Below are 14,922 nucleotides of genomic sequence, written 5' to 3' on the forward strand. Positions count from 1 at the left end.
ACCAAGATAAAAAACCCAAAAACCTAGAGCAAGACGACTTTTTTCTCAACAATCTCTTTAATTTCTTCCCAATTTCTGGGGAGCCCTCTGCATATTTACAACAAATTATTAAGGGTCCCAATTATCAAGCATGAGCTCACAGACGAGTAGTGTCAATGGAAACTGCTTGGGATGGGCTGCAATTGATGAATCTGGAGTTCTCTCGCCGTACAAGTTTACCCGAAGGTAACTAAATTTGTATCAGTTTAATGTGTTTTTAACAAAACAGAAACAGAAACATGTGAACTGAGAAATGATAAGATTGGAAATTAGGATATCCGAGGTAAAGTAGGAGTAGCCAAAATTGAAGGAAATATGAGAGAAAATCGGTTCCGGTGGTTTGGACATGTGCAAAGAAGGCCTACTGACGCTCGGTTCGAAAATGTGACTACGGGACAGAGGTTCGGGGCCGAAGGAGTAGAGGAAGACCTAGGAAAACTTTGGAAGAAACCCTAAGAAAAGACTTGAGTACTTGGATCTAACGGAGGACATGACACAAATGAGCGCAATGGCGTTCTAGGATTCATATAGCAAACCCCACTTAGTGGGAAAAGGCTTTGTTGTTGTTGTTGTTGTTGTATTATTAGTACATCGATATTTTTATCCTAAGAAGAGGGGGAGTTTGGTTAAGCCACAAAGTGAACAGTCTAATTTGGTATCGAATTCGTCATCTACGAGATTCGAACTTAAGATCTGTCACTTCTGAGTGAAGAAAAATATCACCAGACTGTAATACTGAGTGACTGTGAACGGAGTTATATAAGTACGTTATTGGATGGCTAGATAAGCAACTTGCATGACCAGCGATAATTAGGCATACAACTCACATAAAATACATATTGTTCTTGTATTAACTAGAGACAACTAGCATTACGTCAACGACTAGTCGGCGTGTGTGTATATATATATATTTTGCTTGATTTCACCTGGTTGATACCAAAACTTAAGTGGTATTCACTCCTTTGAAGTGATCTGCTAGAAGTAGAAAGAAGTATAGTGCCATTCCTTTTTATAAACACAACGCCCTTAATTTGTTATACTGATATGCAGCTTGTGATATCTTCCCCAAAGTTAGTGGCAATGCAGTCTTTGAAATAATATAAAATTTTGATGGAACATAATTAAGAAATAAATCTCTCATCCTTAGGCCTAATAAAGTTCGATGCAGATAGATCACGAATTGAAATCCGGATACAATTATCTAAAGTACACTAAATGACTAGTATATTGAATTTACATGCTATATATGTAATATTGACAGTTCTAATTAAACATAGGTTTAATTAATGTATCCAGGGATCTTCGAAACGATGATGTGTCGATTAGGATTACGCACTGCGGAATTTGTTATGCTGATGTGGTTTTTCCAAGGAACAAGCATGGCAACGCCAACTATCCAATGGTGCCTGGGTATGTCGAATGATTTATTATGTTATATATATGATTGTTATTACATATATTTCCTTGAACTGACCTATTTTGTACAACAGACATGAGATTGCTGGCATTGTTCAAGAGGTTGGTCCAAATGTTCACGGCTTCAAAGTTGGTGATCATGTTGGAGTGGGAACTTTTGTTAATTCTTGTAGAGATTGCGACTATTGTAGAGATGGCCAAGAGATTTCCTGTGAAAAGGGAGCAGTTATGACTTATAACCATGTTGATGCTGATGGCACGATTACAAAAGGAGGGTTTTCCAGTTACATTGTTGCTCATGAAAGGTTAGTATTCTCCATGTCAAATGTAATGTGTCAACCTGTACTTCTGTATCATCATCTGTTATGATATGTTAAATTCATGGTTTTAGATTTTGACTGTCGACCCTGCGTATTTGCAATAACTGCATTGCAAGTGCCTAGATTTATAGTGTCTACATAATTAATTGCTTAATGCTTAAGAAATTCGGAAATAGTACGAATCTATCATAGATGAGGACTTTAACTTTGTTCTTGAAATTATTATAGGTACTGCTTCAAGATACCAGAGGGCTACCCCTTGGCTTCTGCAGCACCTCTGCTTTGTGCCGGCATTACTGTTTATTCTCCAATGATCCGCCATAAAATGAACCAGGGCGGTAAATCACTAGGTGTGATTGGCCTTGGTGGTCTCGGACACTTGGCAGTGAAGTTTGGGAAGGCTTTCGGACTAAACGTGACAGTTTTCAGCACAAGCTTATCAAAGAAGGAGGAAGCTCTAAGTCTGCTTGGTGCAGACAATTTCGTTGTCTCATCCAACCAAGAGGAAATCACGGTAAAATTTCACAAGTTGATATAATTGTTTACGACAAATGATTCGTGCAATTTAGTTCTGTGTACATAAAATTGTTCTTAGCATACGAACTTTTGTTTATCTGATTTTGTTATATCGACAAATTTTACTGTTTATGTAGGCCCTGGCTAAGTCGCTTGACTTCATCATCGACACAGCATCTGGTGATCATCCATTTGATTTGTATATGTCTCTGCTGAAGACTGCTGGTGTTCTAGTCTTGGTTGGGGCACCAAGCGAAGTTAAATTAAGTCCTTTGAGCTTGATTATGGGTATTTTAACACTTTTAATACTCTCAGTTTTCATTTTTAAGACAAGAATTATAGATTTTTTTACAATATATATTGACTATTTGTCAGGTATGAAGTCGATTTCTGGTAGCGGAACTGGCGGTACAAAACAGACGCAGGAAATGTTAGACTTTTGTGCTGCTCACAAAATATATCCAAACATAGAAATAGTTCCAATTCAGTATGTGAATGAAGCTCTTGAGAGGCTGATCAAGAGGGATGTGAAGTACCGTTTTGTTATAGATGTCGAAAACTCCCTAAAATGATGAGGAATCGATATTTTTCTTTGAATTCATTGAGAACTTGGTATGAGGATGAAGAAGTTGGTATGTAACAGGGTTGCGGTTAATTTTTCAGTTTTTTTATTTTTATTTTTATTTTTTTAAATTTTTTATTTTTAAGAGCTAAGAAGGGAGTGTTGCCTTGCTTAGATATTTGTTATACGTGGAAGTGTTTGTACTCGATTTTTAAGCAATATGTGAGTGAGTTAGAACTTCAAAAGATCATATGAAATAAATAAATGAGTTCAGTTATATATCACAATAAATTCTTGTTTTTAGCTTTGAATAGATTGGCACCACCACTCCGTGTATCGCCCACTGCAACAATGTACTCACATATCACATTCATGGATTAATTAGAGGAAATTTCATTTTTTTTAACACTTTTATATCTACCTTGAGATTTGATTTCATTTTGCTTTCGGTCCATGGATTAACTAGAGGAAATTTCAGAAGCCCAGTTAAGCAACTGTTCTTCGAGTAGAGGATAAGCAATCCATGTTAGGAAAACGGGCAATTGGGCTGATATGTCGTGTAATCCTGCTGTTTATAACTGAGCGCGCCAAAGTTGAATTTATAAATATGCCTCAGAACTTGCAATTTTCTTTCGATTTGCTTGTTCGACTTTCAATTCTTCCTTAGCCCTCTAATTATTTAGTGTGGCAACTGGCTCTAAACCATCAAATTGTTGCGCAGACCGAATAATGAAGAGCTAATTACATCTTTTCGGTGAATGCGGGCGTGTCAACTTGAGACTGAGTTCGGTCGGGTGAGTAGAATAGATGTGGTGGTGGTGTCAAATGCGTTGTTGACTTCTGTACTCAAGCGATCACGGGCGAGGAAAGAACATGTCTTGGCCTTGGGTTTTAGAACCTGAAGACAAAGTTGCTAGTCATTGTGAAGTTCAAATAAGGTTCAACGTTCAATGTGCCGAACACTGGGAAACATGGTAACACTTCATCACCAAGAAGGTAATGAGATGATCTCTTTCACTAAGAAAACCAAAGGCTCCTTGATGGTAGAGACTTGGATAGGTAACTAGCCAAACTCAAAGTAGTGCTATTAATCTAAACTGAAGGTACTTCTCGGTCGCCTAATTTTATGACTCCAGTGTTGTTAATCCAAACTGAAGATGTAGTTAGTTGTCAACATAGTGTTGTTGCTCCAACCTAAAAGTGTGTTGATGAAGGAGTTAAGTGAGTTAGTGACTTCTCAAAGTATGAGAAGGATTAGCGTAGAGCGAGGTTTTGCGTAGGGCATTTGTGTGTTGAGTTGAAGAACCACTTCTATTTATAAGGTAGGATTTCGTGGTGACCAAGCTAGTTGAAGTAGAATCCTAATAGAATTATATTTCTTCGACGCTTTTTCTGGATATCTATGATATTATCCTTTAACTAAACAAAACCAATCCGCACATGGTCTCAGCCACTTCAACTTGAACTAGGATTCTGAACCTTAGCCGTCTTATGTGTTAAATTCACTTGTTATCTGATTAGTCACGAGTCTTGATTCTTGGAATAATTCAAATCTTATCAATACCTACCCTGATCCTTAGCAATGTCAATTTAATTAGAACTCGGTTAAATCATTCCTTAATCTGATCTTTTAAGAATCCTACTTCTATTAGGACTCGGCCAAGTTCTTCCATGGCTAAACATCATCTGGCTTGAGAAATCAATATTGGGTCGAGAACTACAACCTTTTAACCCAAGTCATCTATCTTTTGCCAAACCTAATATTTCAGGCCCAAGCTTGTATGCACAGAGAAATATGAGTAATCAATGATCCAATCATATTAGATAACAACAGCCTCATTTTTCTCTTCCATGACATGATTGTGCACCAGCCTGGTGGTTGGAAAATAACCATCTTCAAGTGTGAAGGTGAGAGGGGAGACAAAAAAAAAGACAGACTGAAAATAATGGCTGCATCACAATTTTTTTTTTAACAAACAATAGTATCTATACTAAAGGAGTAGGGGAGTGGGCTAAGCCTTAAATTGGGGCTAGCCATAATAATGTGGTTCAAATTTGCCTTTGGCAAGTGTTTATACCATATTTAAGGCCTCGTATTTAGATTTCGTATAAATACTTAGAGGACTTAAATGTAATTATGTGATAAAGGAAGGGGCAAATATGTAATAAGTGAGGAGTCCTTATTCTATAAAAGGACCTCTCACCCTCACAATTAGGAGACACCAATCCCTAAGGCTCCTCTCACCTCCTCTCAACGCTCTCACTCATAGAGTTCTCTCTCCCTCAGATAAATACATAATCAGTGTGGACGTAGCACAAACCTTGGGGTGAACCACGATACATCTTGTGTTATTTACATTACTTGTAGATTCACGGTCGGATTTACGTTGTTCCAAGACCTCCGGTTTTGTGCATCAACATTTGGCGCCGTCTGTGGGAATTGACACAAAAAACTATGTCAGTTCTATTTCATTTTTTCATCTCACCATCGTGAAACTACAGAAACCCAAGAACCCAGAAAACCTCACTCTTTAGGGCTTTTCCAGAAAACCTTCGCAAAATCTGCGCAGTTTTAAAAAATCCACCACAAACTCAGATTCTGGGAAGAGAAAGAGATAAAATCCCATAATATCATTATCCATGCCGTACGTCGATTTCTTGGGGTTTTGGAGGCCATAAATATATTTGGAATTAATGGCTTCTCTGACTTCGATCACACTGAACCTATTTTCTTCTTCCCCGTTGGGATCATTAGCTTTAAAGCATTGCCAGCATAACCAGAATTCTTGCTGGCTTACAGCCGTCGGATTAGTCAAATCATCATCATCCACAGCAACGATTTTCATCGCAGGACCTCAGAATCCGTAGTGCAACCAATCCCCTCCATCACACGTGGCACCACGTGGACGCCCCTCTCAACTAGCGCATCGACATGATTGTCGCGCTGGTTGGCCACCGCATAGTCGTCGCAGGTGGCATCTGCGATTACGAAGACGACCCTCTGGCCGTTTCGATGAACTGCACGACACATGCGATGATGGCGAAGTTGAAGGGCGAGAACGACTGCGCGGGGGCTGTTTTGATGAGCTGCATGAGAGATATGGTGTTCCCGGACCTTCCGGCGCCATTACCCAGGAATGTTTGTACGGCTTGTTGGTGTTGTACTGATCATTGTAATCATCATATCCTGGAGGCCTATTGTATCCACTTTGATTTGGGTAGCTGCCATAAGTTCTTGCTGGCTCAAAGGTCTATCGTGGAGGGCTCGAAGGCCTGATACTCCAGTTGTCTCCGGTGGCAGCATAGCCGTAATTTCCACCTAGGGGAGAGCCATGCCTTGTTTGGCCCCACTCGTTGGTATACGGTCTTACCCCGTTGCTTCCGGTGGAGTAAGCTGGTCCGGTGGAGTAAGCTGGTCCGATGGAGTGGCCTGGTCCAGTGGAGTAGCCTTGTCCGGTGGAGTAAGCTGGTCTAGTAGAGTAGCCTGACCGTAGCTAGTCATTGCTTAGTTTGGAAGTACCTGTATGAATTTTTTTTTTCAAAATAAAGATATGGGCTTTTTTGGGTATCTTAGGATTTTTTAGAGAGAGAGAGTGGTATTCTTGGTTTTTTGTGATTTTTGTAGATTCATGGTGAAGGTGAAAAAATGAAATAGAACCGACACAACTTTTCGTATCGATTCTCACAGACGGCGCCAAATGTTGATGCATAAAACCGGAGGGGTCTTGGAACAACGTAAATCCGACCGTGAATCTGCAAGAAAGTAAATAACACAAGATGTATCGTGGTTCACCCCAATGTTTGGGCTACGTCCACATTGATTATTGTATTTATCTGAAAGGTGAGGGAGATAACCTCTGAATATGAGAGGGGATGTGAGAGGGGTGAGAAGGTTTAAGAAATGACCTCTCCTAATTGTGAGGGTGATGAGTCCTTTTATAGAATAAGGGATCCTCACTTATTACAGATTTGCCCCTTCCTTTATTACATAATTACATTTAAGTCCTCTGGGTATTTGTACGAGATCTAAATACGGAGGCCCTAAGTATGGTATAAACACTATTTAAATTAGGAATAATTGCTATGTTAATTGCAAGATATTATTCCACATAATATCTTGCAATTATTCACCCAATTACACCATATATGGTCGGCCACTCTCCACCCAAAGGGCCAGCCATTCTCTTATAAATACCCCTCTTATCCCACTAAAATGCTAAGTCATTTGCTACCCGAAAACTCCTAAACACACTCTTTTTAGAATTCTAACTTTGGCATCGGAGATTCTTCGGTCAAAGCCCCTCATTCATCATGGGCGCGTGAGGCTGTTGGCCTTAATCAAATGTGTTATTAGTTTGTAGGTGTATTTTCGTCAATGGAATAGATGGCGGAAATTCACTACAAGAAAACATGGAATAGGTGACGATATTTTTTGTGACGCCCAAAAATTCATCACAATTTGGTGTAATAAGTGAGGAATTTTATGAAAGCGTCACATACACACTTGTGTGGGATACATAATTTTTTTGAAATGTTGTTCGTCACATAAAAGTCTCAAACTCCTCACAAATTTTTAGGCGGCAAATTTTACTGCCCAATGAATTATATTGGGTGACGAAAATTTTGCTTTCTTCACAAAACCTAAGATAAGGTCACCTGGGTTCCTGTGAGGAAAGGCAAATCATCACCTTTCCTTTATTGAAGGCAGAGAAAAAAAAAATAAAAAAAAACATAAAAGTAAATAAAATCCAAAAGCCCTAACTCGTTAGAATTCATATGTTCTACTCTCACTCCACTTCCTCTCTTAGCCAACGTTCACCTTTCCCAAATTTGCCAACTGACTGCTAGTGGCGGCGAGTACCATAGGTCTTTCGTCTTCTCCATACCTCCGCTGCTTGCTATCACACTCTACTCTCTTTTGACCTAAGACGACTTAGTATCTCAGCTACCCAATTTCATATCCAAAGGTACTCAAATCTCTCTCTTTCTCTTGAAATTATTGCATTTTATTTCTCTCTTAGAATTTTGTCTTAATCGAGAAAATTTTGAAAATTTTCTTATTTTATGTATTGGGTTTTCAAGATATTGGAGAAACCCTAGCTATGGAAATCCCGCTTCATATCCAAAGGTACTCAAATCTCTCTCTTTCTCTTGAAATTATTGCATTTTATTTCTCTCTTAGAATTTTGTCTTAATCGAGAAAATTTTGAAAATTTTCTTATTTTATGTATTGGGTTTTCAAGATATTGGAGAAACCCTAGCTATGGAAATCCGGCTTGTGTTATTGGGGTGGAAGATTTTTTCCATTTTTAGTTTTTAATTAAATTTTAGGATGATGTTGATGTATATTTCTAAATTAGGGTTTTCAATATCGGTGTGAATACTTAATGGCATGCTTTTTTTTCTTTAATTTGTACCTAGATGGGTGTGAATACTTAATGGCCTGCTTGTTTGTTTAGCATCTAGCTGGTCTTGAATTTCTTGTTATTTGAATTTATGGAATTTAGTTTACTGACATTCATATTTGTTATGTTATATGTCTATTTTAACAAATTTTTGAAAAATTGTCATGGCAACTTATTGGACTATGTCAAAATCTGAGGCCCAATACTACTACTGAAGATAGACAATGGATTTGTTGTCATAATCTATTGAAAGTCAAGAGTGGGTATTCCATATGCAGCATCAGTCACCCTATATCGTCTAATAAAAGTCAAGAGTGGGTATCTGGAGCTATTGGTTAAGTAGACGATATCGGTGCAGTTGTCATCTTACTTCTAGTTAGATTTTGTATCTTCTTTCCCATACTTCTAGGGTGGTTAGAAGCTTTTTGCCTTACCTTATTTCTGCTCCCTATTTTATGGAGCTGCCGTGTATGAGTGATTCAAGGTTGATCAGTGTGTTGATCACACCTTGCCCTATATATCTTGTATTCTTGTGTTGTTGTTTCTCTATGAAAGATAATGCAAACAAACACTTAAAACTTAACAGAATCGCTTTAGTTCCGATTATTAGAGAAGGGGTCCAATCATTCATTCACACTGCTTGTCGCCATGTGGACCAGAACAATCAGATGCTATGTCCTTGTAGAGTTTGTCATAACATATTTTTTTCACTTAATTGAAGATGTTCATCTACATTCGTTGAATTTCAGCATGGATATGAATTATGATAGGTGGACAAATCATTGAATTTGCTACTAGAGTATTTGAATACTTCAGTAGTTTGTGTCTGAATACATTGTATATTCATGCTTGATTATCATTACAAGATTACACACCTACTAATAGGAAAGAGGGAAGGATAGCTCAGACATAGTGAGGTTTATGAGGAGCTGTGCCACCTGAGATACAATAATGAAAAGAAACACTCCACTACACTTAGTTGGAGAAAATATAATAACATCCAATATACAAACATTAACTAGTTATAAAGGTAAAGCACTTCTAAATAAGAAAGTCTCAGCTTGAGATTGTGCAATGAGAGACTTCGATATTCTTATAATGATAATGATTTATGATGCTAGTCTGTTATTATTTTTCCTTTTTCAATTTACTAGATGACTTCTATGCAACAAGGAAAGAGGGTGAAACAGGTCAGGGTTGCCCTACCTCAGCCTCCACCATCACCACCTTTTCCACCACCACCACCATCTCCTCCACCACATGCTCCTTCACTTGAAGAGCCAACAAACATGAACTTAGGTATTTGGGAAAGGCTAATTATAGTTAATTTAATTCTTCTTATTAATGTTATTTTAAACAAGTTATAACATTGGTCATATATAATTTTGACTTCACTGCCAAAAAGATGACACATGGAAAGTCATGTGGGAAAGGTCTCCATGATATTTTGGAGGCCAATGGTAGGAAAAAGATGCCGGTCATCTTTGATTTCAAACTTCAAGTTCCAAGTGATCTGGTTGTATCAGGTTTTTTCACTATCGAGATAAGGAATATTGTTCGAACTCATTCACCAGTTTGCTACGAGAAATGGATGAAGGTCTCAGCTCAAGAAAAGAGGACATTGCGGGATAAGTTGCTTGTGAGTTTGATTTTAATTTAGTTTATTCATAATAATTTCAAGCACTCACTCGTATGTTTTATGTTTAACAATAGGTACTATTTGTGGTGAACCTATCCCATCCGAAGATTATTGAATATGTTGATAAGAAGATGGTGAAGTTGTACTCTGTGTTTAGGCACCAGTTGTATAAGTATTACTTGTCATGTGGAACACCTGCAAGAGGACGAGCTAAGCTACTGAACGATCAAATATGGAATGGGAGACCAAAGAGTCATATTATGCGATAATGTTTACGCTACTACCCACTTTTTGGTATGTACCCTATCCAATCTTTTCTAATATAAAACTGTGATAATCTATTAAATGTTACCAGCTTATTTAATATATAGGTGCTTTTACATGTATTATATAGTGTTTATGGAAATTAGAATCTAACTGATTGGAAAAAATGCTAGATAGTAGTATTTTGTTAAATTTGAATGAATATGCATGTGCAACCCAAACACATGAATATATATTACAAGTTTGGGAGGCAAGAGCTTTCCAAATTGTACATGTCTACAATACTAACTTTTCTTTTGCTTGTCATGTACCACATGTGTAATTAATGTAGGAGCTTTCAAAGAAAAATTCTAATAATAGGAAGAAACAAAAGAATCATCACAAGGGAGGAGTAAGGCCATTCATCCAACATGCTAGGAAGGCTCACAAAGTAATGAAATTAAAGTACTTGTAATAATTCATTATGCAATCTTATCATGTTTCTTCATTATTAAGTAGAAAGGAGATCCATTATCTGTGATTAACAATTGGGGAGCTCTCCACAAAGACAAGAACAACAAGTGGATCAATGATGTTGCTCAAGACATATATGTCAGTTATTCATGAACCACTAAGTTTTGTCATTTCAAATGAGTTGGATATTAAAACAAAAGCTACAAATTATATTTACAGACTGATTATACTTAGTGGTTTCCTTCTAAATAAGTTTAACGATCACATACAAACACTCAAGTTATGTTTTCTTAAGCATAGTATAGTTGGATATGTTTGAAATGAAATGAAAAAAAAAACTGAATTGTTTCTATTTTATTATGAAAGGATAACATGAAGAAAAAGAAGGATGAACTAAAGGAGAAGCTGACCGAAGAAGCACCTGAGGGTACTCCATTAGATTTTGTACATGTGTCATTGGATGATGAGTTTGAAATCATGGTTGAAAACCTTAGGAAGAAGGGAAAATCTGTTAATGGTGTAGGTGTTTTTCCTCGAATGGATACTTACGGTTGAGGTTTTTCTATGGCTTCAAGTTATGAGTTAATTGATATGAGATCTCAAATTAAGCTTCTATCAGATGGTTTCCTCATATTGCAAAAGGAGAATGAACAATTAAAAGCTCGATTGGATTTACAGAATGTTGATGAAAATATGTTCATAAAAGTCAAGGCTTTTTTGGCTACAAGTCAGGGGAAGACTAACAACAACTTTACGGAATCAGATGGTGATATTTCAGAGGGTGAAAATACTTATCTTGAGTTGGAAGATGATTGATTTCGATATTATGTCTTTTGCTATTAGTTTCAAGTTTCCACATGGTATACCTCTTTTGTTAGCACCTAAATGTGTCTTAGACTTCTCTCCTATTAGTACCAAGGATGTCTATAATAGCACCAAAGTTGTCTATAAGTATTAGTGCCCTTCATTATTCTGGCGTAGGCTTCTATTTTGTTAGTACCTGGAGCTATCTTTTGTTAGCACTAAGCTATTTTAGACTTCTCTTTTGAGATAGGTTACCATGACTTTAATTTTTGGGACGTACACCTGGTGAATGTATTCGACTTATGTGCTTAAACTGATTAATGAAAATGTGAAGTATTACCTATAATTGTTGTGAACTGCAATTTTAGATTACGAAGCAGGAAAAAACAATTAATTTGTCAATATTATTCCTAAATAGACATTTGATTTAAACATATGTGACTTAAGTTGTGCCACATATCAAAGGAATATGTGACGATTTCAGCGTCGCTAAGTGCAACTAAATCATTGTGGCATCATATTGGGTGACGACAAAAGCATCACATATAAATTTGATACGAGACGCAAAAATAGGTCACATAATGTTGCATGTTGTGATGCATACTTTGTCACACATATTGGTACTAAGTGACGCAAGTAGCCTCACACATACTAAAAATATGTGGCGAATTTAAAATTCGTCAGACGGACTATAGGTGACTGTGTATATGTGACGAAAATTGTGACGCTAGAATTTCGTGTCAAATGTGACGAATTTTGTTGTTTATGTGACAAATGTCTGTCACCACCTAAGCCATGTTTTCTTGTAGTGATTTGCATCCACAAATATTTTATAATTTGAGTTAAATAGTAATGTCACGTGATTGTGTTTTTGGTAAACTGAAAAATTGCTCATGATTCTGTTCAAGGATGTTGGCAAATTGCAAAATTATCACGCTAAATGTAATAAGTATCAACTAACAAGCACTGTATAGCACACAGCTTGATTGACTGGAAAAAAAAAAGTGTTCTATATTGTTATATAAATGTAATATATATGTTGCTCATGCTTTGCATGATTCGACTCGAAATGTAGTTGTTTTTGTTGTTGTAGAACTAATAGTTAAGATGAATCCAGAACTTATGTGTGGAAGACAAGAGAGGGAGAGATCAAACTAAGAGATGAAAAAAATGTTTGATGCGCAAAAAGGAACAATGAAGAGGGAGGATAGGATAGTCATATTGAAAATTCATTAATGGCTACTGTTCGGCGGTGTTTGTGCAAAAGCTTTTTTTTTTACTGCTTCTGTTTTCAGATTTGAATTGTTATGATTAAAAATAATAATAATAAAAAAAATAAAAGTTTACTCAAGTTACCAAACACAAATTGGAGCCTAACATTTTTTTACCCCTACTTACAAAAAAAGTTAAGCAATCCCAAATCAGTACTTAATAAGTTGTATATTTTTTTTTATAGTAAGTTAGTGAATAAATTTTCAAAAATTTGGTACATGACATCATATATGATAAAATTCCCGACTTTTAAAGATGAAAATAAGAATCTTGGGTGTTTATGGACTCAACAAAACTTCTATTCTCAGTGAATAGACAGTGAAAAGAGGGCTTTGAGAATGGAAAATGCTTGGAAAAAGTTTCATGCCTATGAGGCTATTGGAAAATGAAACCCTCTACCATTTAATTAGAATGGGATCAGGGACGGCCCAGGGGCAGGCCACGAATTGCGACTGCCAATGAAGAAGGTATATGTAGTCTAACTTCTTTTATTATTTATTCCATTATTTCATTGTTCATATATTCACCGACATATATGTTTAATTGAGATAGTCCTAATAAGTGACTTTACCCAATTTGTCATATTAGACATAATTAAACATTGAAACATTATCCAAAAGGGCTTATTTTCAAGATTGACTTTTAGAACATATCTCCAATAACAATGTCACATAGCTTGTGCGGAACGCCACTATGCACTTGTTTCAAGTCATTTTTTAAATTCAAGTATGCAACTAGTTGAAATAAATTTTGTTTACAATTACACAAACAAAACATGGGAAACATAAATAAAAGGGTTGTTAACACAAGTGGTCATTGAAATTGAAAATCGATTAATGTCGCAAATCAATGTGGTAACGTCATAATTCTATCAAAATTTCTGTTATGTGCTGATTTGGCACATAACTAAGTTCCACAAGCCTAATTTTAGGTTTTGCTAGTTTGGTGCTTGACGTTTTGCTTTCTTTGAGGGGTAAGACCATTTCCAACTGAAGGGTCCGGAGGTCTAAATGGCCAGAGGGCTGAAAATAGCCCGAAAATCATCTTCAACCAAGGGTTAGGCCAAAGGGCTCTTGGGCCCCCACATGCTGACATCATATTTGTTTTTTTTGTTTTGTTTTTAAATTAAGTAACATGAAACAATATTAAACAATATTAAATACCATTAAGTAACATTAAACAACATAAAAAAATTGGGTTAATCTCAGTTTACTGCCATGAAATTTCGTGGTTTTCAACATTTGATACATTAAGTTTTTTCATTCCAGAGTTATACCTCAAATCTTAATTTTGGAATAATTTCGTACATCCATTAAATTAGCTGTTAAGTTAGCCGTTAATTGATGATGTGACACCCATATGGACAATAAAAGGACGTCAATACGAGGCCACGTAAATATTAAAAAATTAAAAAAAATTAAAAACAAAAAAAATTAATTAATTAAAAAAAGTAAAAAAAAAAATTGAAAAAATTAAACTTTTGGCATCCTGCCCCACCCTTCTCCACCCCCTCCCTCCTTCTCCCTCCCTCCTCTTCCCTGCACCGACCTCCCCGCACACCCATCAATCTACCCCGCTCTCTCCCTTCTCGTCACCGTATTCAAAACCCCCAAACCGAATACCATGTTTTGGTGAGATTAATTTCTGGCATCAAAGGAGGCGGAAGAAGAAGAAAAGATGTACAGAGAGCGAGGGTTGGGTGGGTCTAAGGCGACGGAGGTGGTGGGGCATGCCGCTGATCGGAAGCAGCGAATCAACGACGCTTTGGACAAGCAGCTAGAGCGATCCTCGCCCTCCACTTTTAGGGCAATCAACGGCAAGGATAAGCCGCTTATTATGGGTGGTAAGCAGCCTCCCTCCGATCTCAGAGACTCTCGCTCTGCCTCTGCCTCTGCCTCTGCCTCTCTCACAAAAAACAATTGCTCCGATGGTTTGAAGTTTCTTTCTTTCTTTCTTTCCTTCACATTTGTTTTCTCCTGTTAATTCGATTTTATTTCCATTTGGGTACCTTTTTTTTGTGGGTTTCTCTTTAATTAGGAAGATTATAGATCGATTGCCTGCCTAGCATCATTATTTTGTTAAAATCTATGGTTTGCTTTGGGGGTTTCGAATACGGCGACGAGAAGGGATGGAGCGGGGTAGATGGGTGCAGAGGTTGGGTGGGTGCAGAGGAGAGAAGGGAGGGGACGGGGTAGATGGGTGGGTGTGGGGGAAGAGAAGGGAGGGAGAACG

The 14,922-nt window shown here is 37.1% G+C and overlaps 1 protein-coding gene across 1 annotated transcript; it reads left to right on the forward strand.

The window, feature by feature from the left end:
* Positions 1-3,144, forward strand: LOC126612472 (probable cinnamyl alcohol dehydrogenase 1). Its single transcript, XM_050280895.1, has 6 exons — positions 1-225; positions 1,336-1,449; positions 1,530-1,760; positions 2,004-2,289; positions 2,429-2,579; positions 2,667-3,144. Exons 1-6 carry the CDS (start codon positions 131-133, stop codon positions 2,861-2,863), a joined length of 1,074 nt encoding a protein of 357 aa, XP_050136852.1. The 5' UTR covers positions 1-130; the 3' UTR covers positions 2,864-3,144.
* Positions 3,145-14,922: the final 11,778 nt, after the last annotated feature.

This window comes from Malus sylvestris, chromosome 17 (assembly GCF_916048215.2).
Source record: "Malus sylvestris chromosome 17, drMalSylv7.2, whole genome shotgun sequence".
NCBI lineage: Eukaryota > Viridiplantae > Streptophyta > Magnoliopsida > Rosales > Rosaceae > Malus > Malus sylvestris.